This window comes from Malurus melanocephalus, unplaced genomic scaffold (genome assembly GCF_030028575.1).
Source record: "Malurus melanocephalus ecotype Western Australia unplaced genomic scaffold, MMel_1.1 scaffold_197, whole genome shotgun sequence".
Taxonomy (NCBI): Eukaryota; Metazoa; Chordata; class Aves; order Passeriformes; family Maluridae; genus Malurus; species Malurus melanocephalus.
In genome coordinates, this window is record NW_026623429.1 from 44,151 (window position 1) to 66,764 (window position 22,614).

Sequence of the window (22,614 nt, forward strand, 5' to 3'; positions counted from 1 at the left end):
CTCTGCTCCAGCAGGGCTGATCCCAATTCCAGAGCTGCTGAAGGAGGGCTTCAGGCCCCACTCTTCCTTTTGGGGACACTCTGCATCTGCTTTCCTCCAAGGGGTTTCTTGGTTGGAAGAAGCACMATCATCTCTCAAACAGGGAGTGCCTACAAAATACCCTCAAAGGCTCCATCCTCACTCGCTGCCTCTCCTGTCAGCCCTACCTGCCCCTCAAATTCTGATTTAGCAGGGATTAGCCCTGCCATGTCTGACAGTTCTGATAATTACAGACCTTTTTGCCATTTTCACTCMTGTTTTTTCAATCAAAATCCTACCTTTTAACAGAGACTTTTTTTTCCCCATCAGAGTTCCTCRGTGCTGTTGGAGAAGATGTGCGAGCGGTGCTCTGATTTTAATGAGAAATGATTTTTAATGAAACCCCCCAGCCCTGATGTGCTCCCCTTTGTCTCCTCAGGAAATGGTGCTGGTGGTGTTTTTTGGGGCTGAGTACGTGGTGAGGCTGTGGTCTGCAGGCTGCAGGAGCAAATACGTCGGCTTGCAGGGCAGGATCCGCTTTGCCAGGAAACCCATATCCATCATTGGTAAGATTCCAACTCCTTCCAACCCTCCTTTTGGATGTAAATAAAGATATTAACTTTTCTGGGGCCTTAYTGCAATTCTGAGCTGCATCAACCCCTTGAGCTTGTGTCTTTGGGGTTGGTAGAACTGAGCCATTAAAATATGGAAGGCAGGCAGCAGCCTTGGAAAGGAAGGATTGCAAAGGGAGAAATGAATAAAGCTTGGCTAATTGCAGGGAATTGATAGGATTCAGAACACAAAATCCTTCCTTAGGCACAAATTCTTTGTCTGTAGAGTTGATTTGGTTCTGTGATGTAACTGTAATTTTCTTTGTGTTTTTGATTTCACTCAGAAGAGGTTCTTGGGTGGGGACAGTGGAGAAGATGCTGAGCTCAGAGAACTCTGCCTTCAAGGGATCTGTGCTGTGCCTGTGCCACAGTAAATATTCCCATTTGTTTGGGGTGATACAGAGSGTTTTAGCAGAGCTGACAATGGCTACAGGAGGCTGTGCACCCACAGGGGTCAGCTCTTSTTTGTCACCTTGGAAAATTCCCCTAAAAATTCAGGATTGGCTTTTCCCTGCCCAATGCAGTGGAACAGTGTCTGCACTGACAGAACAAACTGAACTCGGGAAATACCTTTGCTGGGAATGACTGAGTCCTATTGACTCATCCTCTCATTATCAAATCAATGAGAATGAAATACAGACACTAGGAAAAGAAATTAGAGGATTRGAACATAATGTAAAACCTTAATGCATGTATTTTATTCCTGCAGTGATATAAAACTTCATTCTAAAATCAGAAAAAATCCACTAAAATGTCTTTTTTTGATAGAGGGGAGATTTCGTCTGTGGGATTTTGTTCACACTGAAATTTAGATTAATTCTTTGAAAGTTCAACTTTAGTAGCAATTTTGAATTTCTCTAAGTTCTTCCATTATCTTTCCTTCCCTGGTTCTTGAAGGGCTCAGTAATGCTGAGTGCCCTGAAGGATAAAACACAAAAAGTGTTTAAAACTGGCAAAGGAGAGTTCACCAAAACTCCTCCTCATTCTGTCTCCTTTTGCTGCCCATTTATAATGCTATTTTTTATTTTCTGGGTACAATTTGAAAGTGAAGCATTTGGATGGTTTACCACAGAAATGCCTATGAGAAAATTAGAAAAATATCTTCTCAGAATAACATTACAGCAAGGTTCAATAATTACAAGAAGTGGACGTGGTCACTGAGAGAAAATAAGAGGTGCTGGCAGTGTGGACACAGTCTGTCATTTGTATTGATAGAGCTGGAGCTGTGGAAACTGCAGAGTTGTGGAAACAAAAAAAAAATAAGGAACTCTGGAAGCAATTATTTTTTCATACAAATAAAGACCGTATCACAAAATAAACTAACAATTCAGATTTTTTTTTCTTTTTTTTTTTTCAGCCAGCCTTTGTTCTGATGTTCTCTTAACTTTGACAGCTTGGCTTTACAGCTTTGGTACAATTTTTAAACCGAGTGTTTGTGTGTCTGTGTGCACAATACTTCATGGATGTCATTATCRAGTGGAGCAACCCTTGCATTTCCTATAAAACCAAAATTCTTGACCCAAAATATGGATTAGTTTCTAGGGGGTGCATTTGCCTTTGCTGTTTTTGTGGTGAGCTGCCTGACCCCTCGGGTTCTTTGAAACTTCTGTGAGTGAATTCATCCTGGGAGAAGCTGCACCCGCTGGGGTTTGATGGGAAACTATTACACCAGCTTAACATGCCCAGCAAATTTCAAATTTCAGCCAACAGTTTGTTTTTCTGAAGCACTTTCTTTAGTCTGTATTTGTTGTGTTTTCAGTGCTGAGATCAAAAAAAAAAAAAAAAAAAAAGGAAAGGAAAGGATGCATTGTTTCTTGTTGTGATTGATTGATTGTGTGTTTGTTTGTTTGTTGACAGATCTGATTGTGGTGGTGGCCTCAATTATCGTTCTGAGCATCGGATCCAACGGGCAGGTGTTTGCCACCTCTGCCATCAGGTGTGTGTGTCCCTCTGTGTCCCCTCAGATGTCATCAATGTCCATGGAACTGATCCATCCCCACTTCAGCTGCACAGGAAAATTCCTCTGTGGCAGGGCAGGGCACGGCAGGGTGCTGGAGTGCTTGGGAAATGAGAGAGAAAAACAGGGGGATGGAACAGCAAAATGCAAAAACCAAAACTCAGTCCAATYCAACCCTTCAAACAGCTCTGAGACAAGAGGCTGCTGCAGAGTCAGGGTTTGGTTAAGGAGTGATGCACACAGCACTTCACTCTGAGCTTTGGAGTCTGAGTGATGGCTYTGTTTAGGAGCAGTTCTGTAATTTGGGTTTGTTTGGCACCAGTAACTCGAACACATTTGGTGTGCCYGGTGTTTGTTCAGATTGTCTGCAGTAAAAAGAGATAAAGAGACAGAGACAGAAGTTCTGCTTGAACATGATGTCCCTCACCAGGCTTTTYCCCAGGCTGTCCTTAGTTTCCTCTCAAAAATGCCATGGAGCATTACAGAAGAGGTAATAATTTGTAAATTATTGTAGTATTTACTGTCCCTGCCCCTTCAGTGTGGCATTCTCGAATATCCCAATACACCCGAAATAGATGAGAAATGTTGTCCAGGACTGTTCTGTCTTAGTGAGAACTTTGAGCTGGATTTCCTGTGGAAACAAGACCTCTCCAAGGTACTGCAGTACCCAGGTATTGCAGGCTTGGGGGAGGGAAGGGGTAAATAAAGGAATGATAAGGACTGGGTGTTCTTCCCACTCCTGGCTGGATTTCCACAGTGCTCTGTGCCAAACCTCTGCTCCCAGTGCAGCACTGGGACACACTGGGGATGGTCAGTGCTGTGTGAACTGTCCAGCTCTGGGAAAAAACACCGGGGGAATCACATGTGCAACGGGGTKTGGAGGCAAATCTCACCCCAGAACGTTCATCCTTGTGGGGTGGTAAAGACTCACCCAGGCAGCAGAAATGGGATTGAGCAGCTCCTACAGGAAAAGAGGAAAATCCACATGAAAATTCCAATGGTTGTTGGTTTTGTTTTTTTTTTTAATTTAACTAGAAGCGTAGGAAGGACTTCAGTGAAAGGGCCCTCTGCGTGTTTATATGGGGTTTTTGGGTTTGAGCAGTGGGGTTTGGGTTCAGGGCAGCCCTCCCCAGACTGAAACCMCACAGTCACTGTCCTGCCCCTCAAAACACTCTGTGACAGAGCAGCCTGCCCCACATCCCTGCCAAAAAAACAGCAGGGTCAGGCAGGTCTCAATCAAAAAGCAAAACCCACATCCACAACGACATTTTAAGGATGACTAAAAAGAGCTAAGAATACTTCTCATGAAAAATTCTCAGGTGAATGAGTTCAGAATTCATCCCTGTCTGCTCTTCACTGCTTTGTGTCAGGGGTAACACAGTAAAATGACTGCAGGCAAACAAAATTCACTGTCAGAAAGGCAACKAATGGAAATATTTCCGTGGAATAAAATCATGCTGAAGAGCCATGCTGGCAATTATTTGTCTTCAGCTGAAAATATTTGGAGCTCATGATTGATTCAGTTGCTCTCCTAAAAACACTCAGGACTGTGTCTATTACTGTTAGATCAGATGGATTTCCATACACAAAACAAGAGTTTYAGTAATACCACCTTTGATTCATATTCTGCTTTTGGCAAAGTTTGCTGATATTTATGTTAGCAACTGGTTTTCCTTGGAAATGAGGTGTTCAAGAATCAGAATCATAGAAAGCATGCAAGCTTGCCCTGCTTTTSTTTGTTTTTCCATTAAGAAATTGTTCTCCTGTCAATATTTCTGAATGCATTTGCCTTCAATGCAATGTGATTAAAGACAGAGATGGGCAGGGCTGAGATACCCTGGGCAAGGGCAGTTCCATGGCTGTGACAGTCACTGCAGGGGATGTGGCAGTGCTGTCCCCAGGAATTCTGAGTGATTATTGCATTTCTGTGAATTTCCCTCGCAGGGGGATCCGCTTCCTGCAGATCCTGCGGATGCTGCACGTGGATCGCCAGGGGGGCACCTGGAGGCTCTTGGGCTCTGTGGTTTTCATCCATCGCCAGGTACCAACCTGAGCATCCCCAAATTCTGGAGATTTTGGGAAATCATCCTTGTGGGCTTCACCTCGTGRTCTGGCTAAAGGGAACTCCTGTGTTAAAGGAGAAAAAAACCACTTTAAATATCCTCCCTGTGTTTCTCTAACCTTTTAAAACAGGAAAATCTTCTTTACTGTTCAGGGTATTTGGGTTTTTTAATTAATTTTGTACTCTCTGATGTCCTCCTGCAATGTCATTTATGAAATGCAGTTTTGTGGGCTGCCTTTCACATTGCAAACTGTCTCCACAGGAGATGTGTCCCTAGCATGGTTCTATGGAGAGCCAAGCACTGGTGGGAAAGCCTTGCTACAAGAAGCCAGTTATTTAAATAATTCTAGGTTTTTTTTTCTCTTTGAATAAGGAGTTTTCTAATTCATTCTGTAAATAYAAAATATTTGCCATGTAAGAAAAGTTACTTTTTCAAGGTGTGCTCACAGAGGCAAACCTGGCTAAAAATAGTTGGATGTCTGCTAAAGCTTTGAAACAATTTTATGTGTAAAAGCTCATATAGCATGAAGAGTTTAAAGGTTTTTCTGCAGACTTCAAAATATTTCTGGTTGAAGGCTTTTTTTTTTTTGAGTCTTCATGGAATTTCTTTATGGAAAGCCAGCTTAGCTATATTAATATAATAGAAATTTATTGAATTAGCCTTTAAATCTTGCATCTCATGCTATTAATCTCCACATCCCACTTGTCAGAGTGGTTACCTTATCCTTATGTTGTAGATTCATTCTCCAGACATTTACACAGATTTCCATGCAGAATTTTTAAATTTTCTATGTAGAAAACTGTCTTTCTGCGACACAGAATGGCATCCACTTAATCCAAGTGATCAATTTAATRCTAAAAATGTATTTTCTTCCTTTTATTTTCACCCCCCCCCAGTACAGTAGGAACTTCAGTGTCACAGAAATGATGCTCTCCACAGTGCTGTGGGATAAAGCCTCCTTTCATACCATACAACAGGGTGATTTTAATGCTCCCACTCTGTGTGGTCTCCATTTATTCTGCTTGCCTTGCCTGGGTATCTTGCRAGGGCAGAGCTGATATCCAAATAACTCCTCAGCCTTTTCCAACCTTACTGACAGTGTTGCTGGAGAGCATTTTTTCCTGTGGGYGTTCAGGATTTTAGTCAAGACTCAGGAAATTCTGTCTCCAAAACACAACAYTTAAATCTTACATGTCGCAAGAGTAAAATGATTTAAAAGGGGAAGAAAAAAAAAATCCTTGGAGAAGTGAATTTATGAGTAAATGCACCTGAAGTTCTGCTTATGCAAAGCAGTGATTCTGGTGATAAATAAAGCTCCACAGATCTGTAGCACTTATCCAAGCAGATCACCCACTGACACATTAAGGAAAAAAAAATACCAAGCACACAGTTCTGTATTGACATTGGACAAGTGCAGCTGAAACCCTAAAACGGAAGGAAAAATGGAACCTTTATTCCTGTCCAGCCCATGAAAGACATTTTTGTCTCAAAATAAAAAACCAAAACCAAAACAAAAACACCTTAGCTGCTTTTCCTTCAAGGGGAGAGAGCAAAGTCCTCATCTATTTTCTTTTGCGTTCGATTCTCTTTCAGAAAAAAATGAGCCCCTAAACCCTTGAGCAATGTGAGCAAATAAATTCCCATCTCTGTGAAAACAGCAAGGGCTTGTGGGTCCAGAAGATCTCAGTAAAGCTGTCACACGATTTCCACGTGTTTTGGAATTTCACATAGAGCTGTGTTAGCTCACTCAGGTTTGGCTGGGATGCTCTGCTATTTTCAGCAGGTTGAGATGATTTGCCAGCACTCCYTGCCAAAGGCAACAAAACATGAGTCAGGATCACATGGATGGTGGAAGGCCATGGAGAAATCCTTGCTGGAAAACTGAGTGAGCCACTGGGTGTAGCTGGGGAGCTTTTGGTGAAAACCTGAYGTACTTTAAATGTAGAGGCAATCCTCCCCAGTCAGGTTCTAAATTTAAATTTACCATATTTCAATTCCCTCATTGGTTGGGGTCAAAAGAGTGAGRAATGATTGTCAGGAGCTTGAGGAAGATACCACTGAAGATGTGGCACAGTTTTGTGATAAAGATGGCYCAATATGTGCAAAGGAAAGAAAGGAATAAGGCACAGAAACTTTCAGTAATTCAAAGCTGGTTTTCCCTCATATCTGGTGTGGGATTTCCCTTGGGGGGCAGGTGGATATCTCATTTCACACTGCTGCTAAAAGCTTGATGTGTTTTTGCATCCGTGACACCACCAAATTGGTTCCTTTAAATGCACAAGTGCTTCTTTTCTCCTGCAGTGAGAATCCTGCAGCAAAGTCGCAGCAGCTCTGACACAAAAATATTATAGAAAATGGTACATTCACAAGGACTGTACAAAAATCCCTTCTAATAATCTGCCCTAGYACTGAAAACCTAACATCTGCCTAACATATGTTACCTTAAGGTTTGATTTTATCCYCACTTTTGAGGCATCACTGTTCAATCTTCAGCCATGTGAACATCAGATACAYGGGTTCACTGCTCAGATATGGCACAGTGGTTATTTCATAGTGAACTGCTCAGAAAGGGCATTTMTTTCTCAATTAAAATAGCTGCTGTGCTGTTTTCAAAATGTTCAGGCAATTCTGAGTAGGTGGCCAAGTGGATTGATTCCCATTCCATAATTAGGAGAGATGGCCCSCTCTGCAAGGATCTTGTAGAAATGATGGCTTTTTGAACTATATAGCTTGGTATAAATAAAACCCAAATTAATATATTGTTTGTTTGACTGGAGACAAATTTCACACCTGAAATATATTAATGTTTCTACTGGGATACAAAAAAAAACCACAGATATTTGCAATGTTTTACAATGATAAAGAATATAGATAGATGGATAGATGGATAGATGGATAGATAGATAGATAGATAGATAGATAGATAGATAGATAGATAGATAGATAGATAGATAGATAGATAGATAGATAGATGGATAGATATGATGAAAAGCTTATCTGCTTGTTTCCCTTTTGACAGGAGCTCATAACCACGCTGTACATTGGATTCTTGGGATTGATTTTCTCCTCCTATTTTGTTTACCTGGCTGAGAAGGATGCAGTTGATGAGGATGGAAAGACAGGTTTCTCCAGCTATGCTGATGCCCTTTGGTGGGGTGTGGTAAGTCCAGTCCTCACCAACAAAATTCRTGTGCAAACAGGGCAGAAGGTTTCTTGTTCAAGTTGTGATCTTTTTAGAAAAAAATGGCATTTCTGTCTTTGTAGAATGTATTTCTGTCGGGGAGCTTGACAACATCTTAAGAGAGATACATTAAAAAATAAAATAATGCACTTAAATTATTGGAGTAATAAATTTTATTGTGGCACTTAAATTATTGGGGTGTTAAATTTTATTGTGAAAGCAGGTTAGAAAGTTCTTAGCAGAGGACATGGAATGTTTGCAGATAAAAAAAGTCCACTTCTCAAAAAGAGGAGATAAATTCCCTTTGAAACCTTTACCACTTTGTTTAAACTCTGCTTAGTTATCTGCAAAACTTAAAAGCATCTTCTATGCTTGAAAGTTGGCTTAATGACCTATTTTTTTTATCTTTTTGTGCCAAACTCACTCTCTAGTAACAATTCAGACCTTGATGCAGGTTATAGGTCTCTGTTCTTTGTTTTTTATCTTTAACTTTGATGCTGCCTAAGCCTCCACCTCAATGAAGCACAGAAATGCAGAGTACATCACACGCAGCCTGAGCCACCTCTCTTTAAGTGGTTTACTATAAAAATATTTTAAACAAAAAAAAACCCAAAAAAAATTAAGGTCAAAAAAGTCAGGGTGTCTTTCTACGAGAGTATTTTGGACTTAGGGAATTTAAAAGGAGTTATGAAGACCAACAGAGAAGTTTAAAATGCACATTACCTTATTGAAATAGATAACTTGGGATCTGTGTGTTGAAGTATGTGGATGGGATACACAAAGGTTTTGTTATTTTCCAAAACTTGACTTGCTTCATGGAACAGCAAGATAAAATCAGCTTCTCTTGCTCTGGCTGTTGAGGAACAGTGTGCAAATCAATCATTGCTGAAGCTTTTCAGGTGTCTCAGCCTCCTCAGCATTTGGTGACTCAGTGCAGGTGCAGTTCACAGCTGGGAACAAAGGACAAAGTGAAACGATTCCTTTTACTTTTCAATCTCCTGGAACACAGAAACACAGATGTGGAGTTACTAGGGAGTAAAATTTGATTTTTTGCTTGTGCCTTTTGAAACTGAGCTACAGGAAAAAGAAAATCTTGGTGTTTGAAAGTCTTGTGTGTCTGACAAAAACCAAAGAGTGTGTTATGGGAGGGTTTTACTGTGGGGAGAAAGTGCAAGCTTGCTAAACTTGATGCAAATCACCTGAAAGGTTTAAATATGGAGAAAAGAGAAAATAAAGAGTTAATGRGAGCTGGAATTCAATGCTAACTACATTCACCTGTTTCAGTTAAAGGCAAGGTTTTTTCTCCAGGTTTGGCAGGCAAACAGTCAGTGAAAGGCACATCAAGGCATCCTCAAATCCTGTGGATTCACCTCTCTCCTGATCCTTCACTGATTCATTTTCCCTTTYATTCTTTCCAACCGTGCTTTTGGGAGCAAAAAGGCACCCCTTGCACTGAAACAGGYGTTTGTTCTGGCCCAGGTGACAGTGACAACAATTGGCTATGGAGACAAAGTTCCCCAGACGTGGATTGGGAAGACAATCGCCTCCTGCTTTTCGGTGTTTGCCATCTCCTTCTTCGCCCTGCCTGCTGTAAGTAGAGCCTGGATCCCTCCTGAGGGTGCTGCCACCTCTAGGGGTGCCTCTGGCTCCTGTAGATCAATGAACAGGGCAGATCARTTTATTGAGGGTTCACAATTCCACCGTTGAGCTGCTCATTCTCAGATTTATTTCTTGGAAAAAGCCAGAACTCTGTCACTGGAGGCATTGGAAAATTAAATTTAGAGTCTTCTGTTAAATGTCAGTTTATTAGATGTGCTCACTATTTGATTTAGGCATGTGAAGCCATATCCAAGTCTGAGTAGTAATTTYGGTTGTATTTAGGGCATTCTGGGCTCTGGTTTTGCCCTGAAGGTGCAGCAGAAGCAGCGTCAGAAGCATTTCAACAGACAGATCCCAGCTGCAGCTTCCCTCATCCAGGTAAGTGAAAAACCTCAGTTCATTGCAGAAGGAGAGTGGCCTGGAAATAAACACCATTCCTGAATTTATTATGGATCCATAACTTGTGTTTAACCACGCTGTCATTTTGATCCACTTCAGCCATTAGAGAAAATGAGATAATTGCCYTTCCCTTTGTGGAAGCTGCACTAACCTGATATTCCCAAGCGTAACTGGGTGCAGTATGTGTGGTGAAATATTAAAAAAAAAACCAACAAAATAACTTCATTATAACATTTAATTCATAAATTCTTTTTCATATTCTTGTAGGTCCCATACATCTGCCAGATCCTGAGTGTACAAACACCTGAACAAACTCTCTGTTTGTAGAACAATCTCCCAGTGTAACATTCTATGTGATTAAGGATTGAATAGCACAGTGCACRAATATTGAAGGTGGCACAGTGCAGAAAACAGCAGCTGCAGCATTCACTTTGATGAGGCTGTTTGTGTTTGATTCTTTAGTTTTGTTTTGCTGTGTTCAGGGTTTGATGKGGAGAGCACCCTGAAGATCTCTGCAGGATGATGTGCCTGTCCTGGTGCCAGTTCATCCCCCGGCTGTATTTTCTCAGGAATGGTGTTTGCCTGGGCTGAGGGTTCAGGTTTGCAGCAGAATGTGTTTTTCCTGCCRTGAGGAGCACACTGGCTGCTCACACTGAGTTCCTTCTCTGCTCCATCACAGACCCTGTGGCGCTGCTACGCCGCAGAGAAATCCTGCACCTCCACAGCCACCTGGAAGATCTATGTGACCCCAACCACACAGAACCCCAAAAAGGCTYCAGCACCACCCAGTCCCAGCCTGAGGAAACAGGTGACAATGCTGGCAGGGCTGGCTGGGGGCTGGCCTTGCCTTTTCTATCACAATTAACCTGCCAAAAGCCTAGTGGAGCTCCTGAGGAATTCAGACATGTCAAATGTTTGTGTTCCTCCTGCCACAGCAGGATTAGTTTGGTTTTCCTTAAAATATCCTGGAGGATCCCAAGCCTAGATGGTTTCATCCCCTTTGCAATCTCCTTTCTCAGAGCACGAGGCCGTGGCTCTGTGTGCACATTCTGACCATGCTTGGGCACAGCTGGGGACACAAAAACCAGGAGCAAAGGGGTAAAGCTGAACTGAGACTCCTTTGTGTATGAACAGCAGCAATYCGTGATTGGGGAGATGAAAATAAAGTATTTGCCCTCTGTTTTCTCTAGTGAGAGGGATTCCCATGATTTATTATTTATCTGAACCTCCCTGTGAGCTGTGAGCCCTCATTTAAGAACACAGTAATGGCTCTTTCACCAAAGATCATCTTCTCTTGCACTTCCTTTGTCTGTAAATTCTTGTTTTAAGGACTCACATTGATCACTTTGTGCACGCTGTAGCATTTTGGTCTCCAGAGGATTCCCAGTTTCCTTTCCTGCTTTCAAAGCCTGTAATCTTTGCTTTTAGAARGATTTTGGTGCATGTCAGTGCATCCACTGTCCACAATAAATCCCCATTTCTACCATTTCCCCCCCCCCCCCATTTAATTTTCAACATGCATTTGTTTGATTGYTGCAGAGTTGAACAGAAGAATGAATTCCAAAAGTCTGAATATAAACCATAACAAAATAAGAATTGGCTTTACTTAGATCAAGTAGCCTTGTCCCACTTGTGAATATATTGACCCCCTGCAGTTCTTTGTGTTGTTCCAAACATTAATTTTTCTTCTTTAAATATCAGTTGCAGGGTGTTTTTTAGTTTGTCTTTAGGCTTTTAAAATGAGGAGAACTTTCTGGAGGCAGGAGGGAGGATTTCTCTTCTGCTGTGCCTAATTTGGCCTTTTTGGCAAAAGGTGGAGTTTTCTTTAGTTGAAAAGGCAGCACAAGGCCTAATTCACAGCTCAAATCACGGGCTATGTTTAATCAGAGCTTTAGAAAGTTGTTACAGAGAAGGTGTTGTATCCTAAAGTCATTGGAATTTTGTATGCCTTCAGTTTTGGTCCCAGTTTGAGAAATGTTACTAAAAACGTGATTTTTCAGAATGTTCTAGGTGTCTCCTGAGAATCCAGTTCTTACCAGAATTTAGTTGGTGATGCAKAATCAGACACTTTAAAACCATAAACAAAGGTTGGAACCTCTTCACTGAATTCCAGTTTCATTCTTTAAATAAAAATCGTGCGACCTCCAGTGAATTCTCTGTATAGGGAAGTTCTCATGTGTTTGAGAGCATCCTCTGATTTCATTCCCTTCTTCCCTCCCAGGCCAGAAGATCCAGAAGGAAGGGGAAGCTGGGCTGTGGGAATGGCTCTGCTCCTGCCATAAACCCAGGAGAAAATGCCCTGTGTGTTCCCCAGATCACTTATGATCACACCGAGGAGCCAGAGGACAGGAAAGATGTGAACTTCTACATCGGTGAGACCACAGGTAATTTAATTATGCTCCATTTGTCACTTTTCAAGGGACAATCTTACAAAGGATTGCCTTGATGGGGGGAAAAGTTCTGTGAGAAAAGCAATTCTGAGCTGATCAGGGAATCAAGACGCCTCCAGCAAAGGATGGTTCATATCAAACAGGAGGACATGAGTTAAAGAAAGTCTGGAATTCATGTGGTGTGAATATCAAAAGAGTTTTCTTTTCCATCAATTCCCACCAATTAASAGTGATACACTGTTCATTATCATTTTCTGAATTATTATTATTTGAAACCTTCCTCAGACCTACCCCACCTTTTAATTTTACCCCCTTTTACCTCTGAAGGAAGGAAAATAAACCAGGAAAAAGATTTTGGGTTTGCTTTTTTTTCACAGCACCCTGTTAAACATTGTGCAAACAGACTTTTCATGCCCAAAGTGGGTTTTTTTCTCTTGATTTATTTAAAATATTGTGGTTTTATATAAATGATGGTATTTCAACATGGAAACTGAATTTCTAGTTGCTAAATTAAGATATTTGCTTTGTTAGTAAAATACTTTTTTGGATTGCTGGGTTGTGGGATTGCTGGGTTGTGGGATTGTTGGGTTGTGGGATTGTTGGGTTGTGGGATTGTTGGGTTGTGGGATTGTTGGGTTGTGGGATTGTTGGGTTGTGGGATTGTTGGGTTGTGGGATTGTGGGATTGTTGTGTTGTGGGATTGTGGGATTGTTGTGTTGTGGGATTGTGGGATTGTGGGATTGTTGTGTTGTGGGATTGTGGGATTGTTGTGTTGTGGGATTGTGGGAGTGTGGGATTATTGGATTATTGGATTGTTGGGTTATGGGATTGTTGGATTGTGGGACTGTGGGATTGTTTGTAGGATTGTGACTGTGGGATTTGAATTGCTGTTTGTCTGGCATTTCCAGAGCTCTCAGGGCTCTGGGGCAGGCATGAAGGGTGTGATATTTGTACCCACAGTTTCTGCTGTAGCTGCAGAGTGTGGTGTTCGTTCTCAGTGTGCTCTCTGGTGGATTTTCTGGCTGTGATGGGATGAAGGGTATGCTATTTGTACCCACAGTTTCTGCTGTAGCTGCAGAGTGTGCTGTTCATTCTCAGTGTGCTCTCTGGTGGATTTTCTGGCTGTGTTTCTGTGCTGTGATGGGATGAAGGGTGTGATATTTGTACCCACAGTTTCTGCTTTAGCTGCAGAGTGTGGTGTTGGTTCTCAGTGTGCTCTCTGGTGGATTTTCTGGCTGTGATGGGATGAAGGGTGTGATATTTGTACCACAGTTTCTGCTTTAGCTGCAGTGTGCTGTTCGTTCTCGGTGTGCTCTCTGGTGGATTTTCTGGCTGTGTTTCTGTGCCGTGTTGGGATGGATGGGAGCACAAMGTTTGGGATCAGTCCTGAAGGCTGCTCAGATGCTGAGGGCTCTGCTCAGAGCTCTGCCAGTGCTGTCTGTTCACTAAAGCTGTGTTCTCTCACTGCTCACAGCTTTGTGTTGCAGGAAACAGAGTGAAAAGACAAGCCTGCATCCAGGAAAATGCAAGAATTTCCCCCACTTTTTCTGAAAATGTTTTCTTCTTGTACTTTTATTATAGCTGGTCTAATTTATTCTTATTCTGAGAGACAGCCATGCATATTAGTCCCTTACCAATTAAATTTTATCTAGTTTTCATTTCCTTTCACGTTTTTCCTTAGCCAGTGTCAGGGTTAAATCACACTCAATTTGATTTTCCTGATTCATTCCTTCTGTTGCAAAGCTTCCAGGAATGCAGCTGGCAAACTCAATTTCTCAATTGACTGAACATTCTTGACACCTCTCAAAAGTTTAAACCTGATTTCTCTCAGTGCAGTTCTCCTTTGCCAGAATTAATAGGCTCCTATTCCTGGGAAGTGGAAGTACTGGGCTTCGAGCCTGTAAATGGGGGCATTTTTTCCTGTCAAAAAAGAGAATAATAATTCCAAAAAGATCATTGGAAGGAGCCATGCCAGCTTCCATTGGAGTGTTGCTGTAGTGGGATATTTTATTCCCTGCTGGTGGGGTCTGGGTGTTTTGCAGGGATGGCAAACTGCAAGGTTTGATCATTTTTATGGGTCTGACCAGGAGGAGCAGAGCTGCTGCTTTGAACCTGTGCTCTGGTCAGTGTGAGACAGGGATTGCAGGGGATCTGACATGAAAACCTGTCAAGGACAAGCTTTAAGAGTAACAGTMCCTCTAAGAAAATTCCTCATTCTGGGCAGAAATAGATAGAAATGTAGTTCAACTATCCTTGGAAAGGGAGACATTTACCTTAATTTCAGGAATGGCATTATGTGAACACACCTGTCTTCATCCAAATGAAATTTTCCTTATGATCTCCTTGTATCCACGTTCATGTATCCACATCCACCCAAATATCCCATAAATATCCCCTCCTCACTGCCATGCATCCCTCACAAAATGAACCCAATTGCTGCTTCATGATGCTTTTTATTAGGGAGGGAAAAAAATTATAGACATTTGAAAGTTTTTAGACCTTGAGGGTCAGCCTCYTGGGACAGCTGCAGCAGATGGGATCTGTTATTCTCTGTCAGCTGTTGTAGGTTGTGTACACAACTCATTATTGTTGGATTTGTCAAAGTCACTAGACTCTCGTAGTGATAAATCTCTGCTGGGCTAAAAATAAAATTCCCTATTTATCACTGTGTTCTGTTTTTTCTGTTCGCTTTTTGGAGTTTTTTTTTGTGTGCTGATGTAAGTGAAGTTTAAAGCAAAACTGCACGAGAGTAATTTATGACCTGGAGAGGGGAGAGAACTGCAATTTTCTTTTTCCTGGCCCCCTTACCTTTGTCAGCCCTCTCACGTAAAATGTGCTGTATTGTTAATGTTTTATTTTTAATAATTTAATTGTTAATTTTGGGTGGGTTTTCTTTAAATTTARTAATTTTATTATTAATGATTTATTCTGTCTGTAATGCCAGCGTGGGTGCTGACATTGCAGCGTTCACCTCTCTGGAAATGCCCTGGTTGTTCCCAGGACTGGCTGTATTCCCCACTGGGAGAAGGGTTTGGGAGAATGGTGGGGATGGATTACAGCCTGCAGTACATAAAAAGCAGCAAACATTTAAAATCAAGTGGGTTCAGAGACTCCAGTGCTGACAAGCTGAGAGAGAGGTGAGAAAAACCATGTGGCCAAAATTAACAGGATAAAGCAAACAGCAAAGCTTTGAGGGGCTGAATAGCTGTAAATAGATCTAAAATCATAAAGATATGCACCAAATTAGCTCCAGATAGCACAATTCTGACAATGCCATGCTCTTAACGRGGTGGGTTTAGATGGTGGGGGCTTTGCAGTGAGAATTTGTGTTGAATTTCTCCCTTTGTCAGTTCAGAACTGGTATTAACGGTGCTTACCCGTGTGTCAGAATTGTGGAAACACCTCTTCACCAGAACATTTCCAATCTTTACTGTTCAGCCCTGAGTGAGAACTTCCAGTGAATTCTGGGGTTTATCTTTCATGGCCAAAGTGGGTGACAGGACTGGGGGTRGGGATGGGGCAAGGGGAGGAGAACAACTCCCTCTGCCAAACCCGCTCGTACTTCTGATTAAATCTGGCAGCTTTTGAGGTTTAACAATTTATTTTCRTTCTGCATTTATTCAACTCCCTGTTGTGCCTGATTTAAGAGCAGGGCTTGGATCTCTGGTCTTGAGCAGGGACTTTGCACCAGATGTTGCCCGAGAACACGGCAGTGCAGAGTAAAGGAAAGTGTTTGCAGCTCCCTCAGACTTTTTCAAGACACTATCAGCACAGCAGTGGGGGAAAAAAAACAATAATTATGAGTTGAAAAGGAGGGACRTCCCAGAAGAGATGTTCTGTTGCCAAAATGAATATTTGAGGTAATTGTTAAAACACCAAAAATGTAGAAAATTAGAGAAACAAATAAATTGTATTTGAGTCGACATATTGACTAATACTAAAGCAGAGGCAGCTTTTGAAGTGAGGTTATAAATGGATCTGATAAACTGTGAGGTTTTGGTAAACTCTCTCCCAGTACTGATGCAGCTCTGATAATTTTTACTCTGGGATCCAGAATATACCTGGCCTTGCTRTGTGAGGCTTTGGGCAAGAGAAAGGAGCAAGAAAATCCTGTCATGGAAATCTRTTTTCAGTGGTGAAGTCAGTGAATGGGCTTCTCTTTTGTCATATTTGAGGAATCAGCATGCAGTTTTTTAAAGYCAGTAATTAAAAACCTGCGACTGTTGCAAAGATTTAATTAAAACTGTAAAAGCTCAAATTCTGCCTGTTTTGCTGGTATTTATGCCCCTCCAGTTGCTGAGGTGTCATTTGCTGCAGGAAGGAGGAAGAGGGGCAGCACACACTGAGTTGTTGAAGTCTCATGTCCTTAACAGGGAGGAGCAGTGTGATGTTGGTGGTGACAGCTTCTCCTTTCTCTCCTGGGATCCACTTGGGCTCACTTACAGATGTTTCCTAACACCTTTGTCCTGATTTCCTCGTTGCTGTGCRGCTCCAGGTTTCATCTGAATTTACCACATTATCTTCCCCTTTTTGTGTGTGAAATAGCACATTTTAGTTCTCTGTTACCCTTACAAGCAGTTTTATCCTTCTCCAGGACTGTTTTTTATCTTAAGTGGCTGTTAGTGAATCCTTCCTGGCTGTGGGGTCTCAGTGCCCCATCCCTTATCTCGTGCCTGTGTCCCACAGTGCATCCCCTGTTCCCACTTCCCAAGGACTCTGATCCTCTGCCCAGTCCGTGCTCCTGTAAACTCTSTCATTATTTGGCTGAAAATGGCTCATCCCACTAAAATAACTGCTGCAGATCTCGAGGCACGGTTGTGCCACACAAAGATAAAACAAGATGCAGACACCTGCTCAGGCAGGGAAATTGCTGTCCCAGCTAAACCAGGGTTGGGTCAGCAGAGCAGCCAGGGAAACCTCATCCCTCAGCTCTGGCAAATTTAACAGCAGTGCTAATCCAACCCAGAATAACTTGGGAGACAGAGGAGCTCCTCCAGGAACTCACATCCCAGGCTACAACTCTGACAAAACTTAAAAAAAGACAGGAATGATTTGGCTAAATTATCAGCTTTTCCAGAACGGCCTAAACTTGCGATGAAATGTGTCTAAACAGATTTCAGAGGAAATAGGTGGAAGTGAAAATCGGTGAGACAGATGAAATGCAGATGGAATTCCCYGTGTGTAGGTACCTCTGTGTGTGTAAATGTCAGTGTCTCTGCTAGATAGAGGTGTCAAAAAGAAAGGAAAGGCTGTTTTTAGGAAGCACCACCCTTTAAATATCTCTGTTGTGCCACTCCCCTTTACCCTGGGCATGGGGCTGGGGGCAGGGGAGGGAGGATGAATGAGGAGCTTAAAGGGTGGTGATTTTAGTTCATATGAAAAAGTARTGCAGTAAGTAAAGTGGGATATAAGCAGAGGTACAATCTTCCTCTGTCAGGGACAGCCATGAGATGTTGGCAGCTTTGGATCTGGATTTGATGAGTGGGTCCTGAGAGAGGATGACAAAAAACCCCTGAGCCCCTGTCCATCAATAGCTGTCTCTCCCATCCCCTTTCTTGTGAGGGCAGTACCCAGATATATTCAATTTTGGAACTTGGCTCAAAGGCAAGGAGGAATTTAAGAAGAAAAAGAAAAAAACCCAAACAAAAAACCAAACAAAAAAACCACAAAAAACCCACCCCAATCAAAGGAGTCAGTAGGAAGGAAATAAGTAACAGGGAAGGTGAATCAGTCATGAACAATCATGTCTGATAAGTGGGTTTTGTCTTTTGCTCTGATGTGGCAATGTGCATTTGAGGTGGGAGRTGAATAGAAGACAATTCTAGTACTGATTTTAGTCACCCTTTGGGTGTCATCYGTGCTTGTGCAGCAGGGAGTGAGGAACTGATAGATAAATTGATGTTGTCTGGATAAACAATCCATGAAATGTGCTCTTWAAAACACAGATAAGGTTGTGCTACACGGTTTGGATTTTTATAACTATGGCTACTTCAGAATTCCATCCTTTTCTAAGTTTGTGCATCATCTGTTGCATGAATCAAATTCCTGTCTCTGTCACAGAGATGTTTATGAAGTGTTTTTGGACTGACACAGCACTACAGAATGCAATTAGTCAGTGCAGGATTAAACGTGGGCCTGCACAGTTGTTTATCCTCAGCATAAACAGGGAGGAGCACTAATCAGGAATGGCAGCTTTTGCAARAAAAGCTGATTTTTGCAGGAAACTTAGTGAATGCTCTGTGGGGAAAAGACTATGTGATTTAATCTACAATGTAAAGCTGCTTTTTAGCCACAAAAATTTGCTTTTTTTCTGATGGACATGACAAAATATTATTGTGGGAGATGAGGTCATCATGTCTAAAAGATTTATGACCCTTTAAAGTGGTTTTATTTGGATGGTAAGACATTAATTCACTTAGACGAAAAGTGTATTTTAAGGAGTAGTAAAAGTGTATTTACTACTCATTAAATATATTTTTCATCTAAGTGAATTAATGTCTCAAGAAGCATTTTTTTTTTTGCTGATTTAAATTGTATGTCAGCTGGGAATGCTGAAGAGATTCCATAATTAGAAGCAAAATAAACACTGGTTCTTTGGGGGGTGCTGTGTCCACATACACTGAAAAATGGAGAAGAAAAGACAGAGTGTTCCCTTTATTTTGGTTTTGCTCCCTGCTGAAGTTGCCAGGTGTAGCCACCTCTAAACAATTTCTTTTGCCTGATGTGTCTCTTTGCATAGCACAATCTCTGCAGTCTGTCCAGGTTTGCCCAACCACAGCTCCATGGGAATATTTGCCTTGGAAAGAATTTGGAAGTTCTGTGCTTTGGAAAGGCTTCCTTGCCCCACTCAGAATAAATGCTGGGATGGAAAATCTGAGCTGTCAGTTTGCTCAAGGATACACTCACACAATGTCTTTATTTCAGTTTAATCCTATCAGGTGTGAAAAACCCTCTGAATGGCTGAGGATAAATAGGAGACAAGCCTGAGAAGTAAAGCTTTGTTCCAACCTCTGTGCAGGGTAAAAAATGTTTCTGCCCTGCTTGAAATGAAGTGATGGGTCACAAAGGTGATGCCAATGTTGCACTAAGCCATGACCTGGTTTAGTGACATCTTAATATTTCTTTTGTTTCACTTTGACTTACTTCAGTARACAGCAGCATATGCAGTGAGAGGGGCTGTGGTTTAGGATTTACATCACTGGGCTGTTTCAAAAGAATATTTGGTTGGTTTTTATTTTGGCACTTCTTCCTTTTAATTCGTATCTGCATAAAGCCTGTCAGACTGCAGGAGAACAGAATGAATTGCTCTGGAGGCTGTTCACAGCCGCTGTTAATCATAAAAACCCAAAAAAGGTGCTGCCTCCAGTGTCTGCCAGCTAGAGTCAGTCAGAACTCCAGGGGATTTTTCATGACTATGGCACAAAAGAAAAGCAGCTGCTTGTCATTTGCTTAACCTTGCTTGGGCTGAATTGAATCAGTGGAAAACATCTGGAACTGATTCCCCTTCGGTTCTGGAGTGCCCAGTAATCTGCTGTGTACACACAACTGGTGCACCTTTAGCACTGCAATACTGGGCTCAGTCGTGTTTTGCAATAGCCTTATCTTYTGGAAAGAAAAGCGGAAACAACAGTCATTTCCTAATGAGCAAATATTTGCAGTGCTCTGTATTGGTTGATTTTGTGCAGCTGTTGTATGAAATATATTGATCAGAGTTAATAAATTTCCAAGTGAGTAGGACTCTTTATTTGTATTGATTAAAACTGGGCCAAATTCTGAGCTGTTCAGCATTGCTTGAGTACAGCGATGAAGCAATTTGACCTTGTTACTTTTTTGATAGAATGCAGTGTTAGATTAGGAGTAAATTTTGAGGCTGTAAAAGRCTTCTGCTGATTACCCAGCAGTGGTTTTGCTTAAAAGTATTAGTATTTCTTGCAGAATTAGTGTTGGACTTCTATAAATAGCTATTGATCCTTGCTCGTAGCTGACTTTTCTGATAAATGAAACTCAAGACTGATTTGGATAGTAATACTTGATAAAATAGAAACCATTGTTWAAAAGCCACTTGGGAGATCTATGGAAAAATAACACGCATTTAAGCAATGGTTTGTGTGGGCAACGCATTCCTCCTTTACAAGGGAAGTTGGCAAAACTCACATATATTTTTATTTTTTTCAATATAAATCCTGTTCACTTGCAGGAGAGCMTTTATATTTTTAATAGAACCACTTTGGAAACCATGAGTGAGTAACTGTCTCTGGAAAAAGCTCTTTCTTCTCAGTGTTCCACTCCCGGGAATTTTGCAGTGAATACCCCAAGTGACCTGGCCATAATTTCTATGGGAATTTCTCTGGGGTAAGGCCCATGGAAATGGGGGAGGTTGATGAATTATTGGGATATCCCTTCCTCTCTGCTTTGCCTCCTTTATTAGGGAGTTCTACTTTCCCTTCCATGTGGGTAAAACTCCTTTATGGTACCCCCTGTTTTATATTATGGRAAAAATCCAGGTGTGATTTGGTCTACCCACAGAAGAGTGTCCAGCTTGGGAATGGCTGGCAATGCTGATGGCTTTTAAAACAGTGCATTATTTTAATTATGGGTTATTTTTTTCTTAAGCATCTGTAGCAGTGATAATCCACCATCAAGGAGAAAAAAAAAACCCTCCTGGGTTTCTTCTCTTTCATTCTTGCTGTGGTCTGAYACGGACCTAATGTTCCCTGTGAAAGGAGAAGAGTGTTCTTTCCCCTTTGGGTAAGGTGAATTATGAGGASAGCATCTGTAAAGCATTCTGATAACTAATTCCTGGAATCCTTGCACACAGCCTGCTCCTGGATGTGCCTGGAGTGTGTGAGCTGCAGCCACGCTCTGATCCTTTGGGGCTGTTTGTGTTCCTCTAACTATTCAATTATGCTGAGCTCTCAGAACTGGAGTCCAGTCATAGAAAACCCCAAMAAACCTTAAGCAGCACAATGGCAGTTTTTGTTGCTGGTGGCTTTTTTTGTGCAGTTTGCACTGAACCAGACCATGGCAGTGGGATATCCAGAGCTGCTCATGCTCGCCCAGTCAGGATCCTTTCAGGTCAGCTTGACCTGGAYCTGCCCTAGCTCAGTTTGTGCTGATCAGAATGAGCTGTCCCAGACCAAGGGCAGCCCCAGATAAAGTCTGTGAGTTTCTCTTGCTCAGATTGGCTCCTGTCCTCACAACCTTGGACAAGAGAGAGGAGGGAGAGTGTGCCCCAGATTTTGGTGTGTGCAGGACTCCATCAGCAGGGTCAACTGAAAAAGCCTGGGCAGCAGAAAGCATGCAAAAAAAATACACTCAAACCTGCCTGATGATGATAAACAGTGTTAAATAGGATTTTGTTGATTTTTTTGGTTTTGTTTGATTTTCTCCCAGAGAAATTGGGTCTCTGGATGTGCCAGGGTTGCACTGTTTCTAGTGAAGTAAAATCCCATTGCTAGCACAGTAGATCTGTTCATAGATCATATGAAAAAAGTCACTTTTAGCTGCTAGAGATCTACTTGRGTAAGGTAGTGATGGTTTTTGTGGGATTTTTGCCTGGTAAATACTTTCAGCTTACATTACTTGTAGTAATCATCACCTAAATCTCCTTAGAGTGGTAAAGATGTTAGCTGCTAGATAAATAAATGCATTACTATCTGCCAGTCTTGGATTTGAACTGGCTGCAGTGGGAAGAGCCTGGGTTGAAACAATTCCTGCACTTCTCTTGTACCTGGAGAGCAAGGCAATTTAAATGGGATGTTTTCTGTCCCAGCAGTGGTGTGTGCCATCCTGGGATAGCTCGTAGTGACCATGGGATCCCCCCTAAATACCATTACAAAAAAATACAGACCTGTGTATGCAGTGAATTATCATTTTGTACATGGYTATTTTAGACCACTACTGAAGAAACACTTGAGAAGTCTTAATCTTTTTGCTGGATTAAAAAAAAAAAAAAGCTCAATCTTGAGTGTTCTCTTATTTCAGATAAGAATGTATTTGTTGCTTTGTTTTAAAACAGCAACTTCRCAATTTTCACAAGCAAAAAAGAAAAATATCCAAGTGCTCTAACAAAGTCGTTCTAGAGGGACTTTTATTCCAGTTATCATATGATTGCCGTAGATATTATAGGATCAGATGGAACTTGGAAATCACTGTTTGGATTCTCCAACCAAACTAAGACACTGAGTGGTGTTTGAATCTTTCATACCTCAGAAAATGGAAGGGAATATTCTGTGGTTTGCAGAGCACCTTTGGTTGGTCAGTGACACCAAGCTGATTGTCCTAAACGTATTTGCAATTTCTATCCTCTTGAAAATGTGTCCGAAACAATTAATGTTGGATGTTGGTAAGAAAAACAAATGGATTTGGATGAATGGATTTGAAATATCACCTTTCC

General features: G+C 41.6%; 1 protein-coding gene across 1 annotated transcript in view; it reads left to right on the forward strand.

The window, feature by feature from the left end:
- LOC130577840 (potassium voltage-gated channel subfamily KQT member 1-like) overlaps positions 1 to 22,614 on the forward strand; it is a 279,642-nt gene that overhangs the window by 8,320 nt on the left and 248,708 nt on the right. The window contains exons 3-10 of the mRNA XM_057373452.1: positions 458 to 584; positions 2,487 to 2,565; positions 4,531 to 4,627; positions 7,669 to 7,809; positions 9,310 to 9,420; positions 9,712 to 9,807; positions 10,508 to 10,636; positions 12,050 to 12,212. Of these exons, the coding sequence (XP_057229435.1) occupies positions 458 to 584; positions 2,487 to 2,565; positions 4,531 to 4,627; positions 7,669 to 7,809; positions 9,310 to 9,420; positions 9,712 to 9,807; positions 10,508 to 10,636; positions 12,050 to 12,212 (943 nt within the window). The remainder of the gene's footprint in view (positions 1 to 457; positions 585 to 2,486; positions 2,566 to 4,530; positions 4,628 to 7,668; positions 7,810 to 9,309; positions 9,421 to 9,711; positions 9,808 to 10,507; positions 10,637 to 12,049; positions 12,213 to 22,614) is intronic.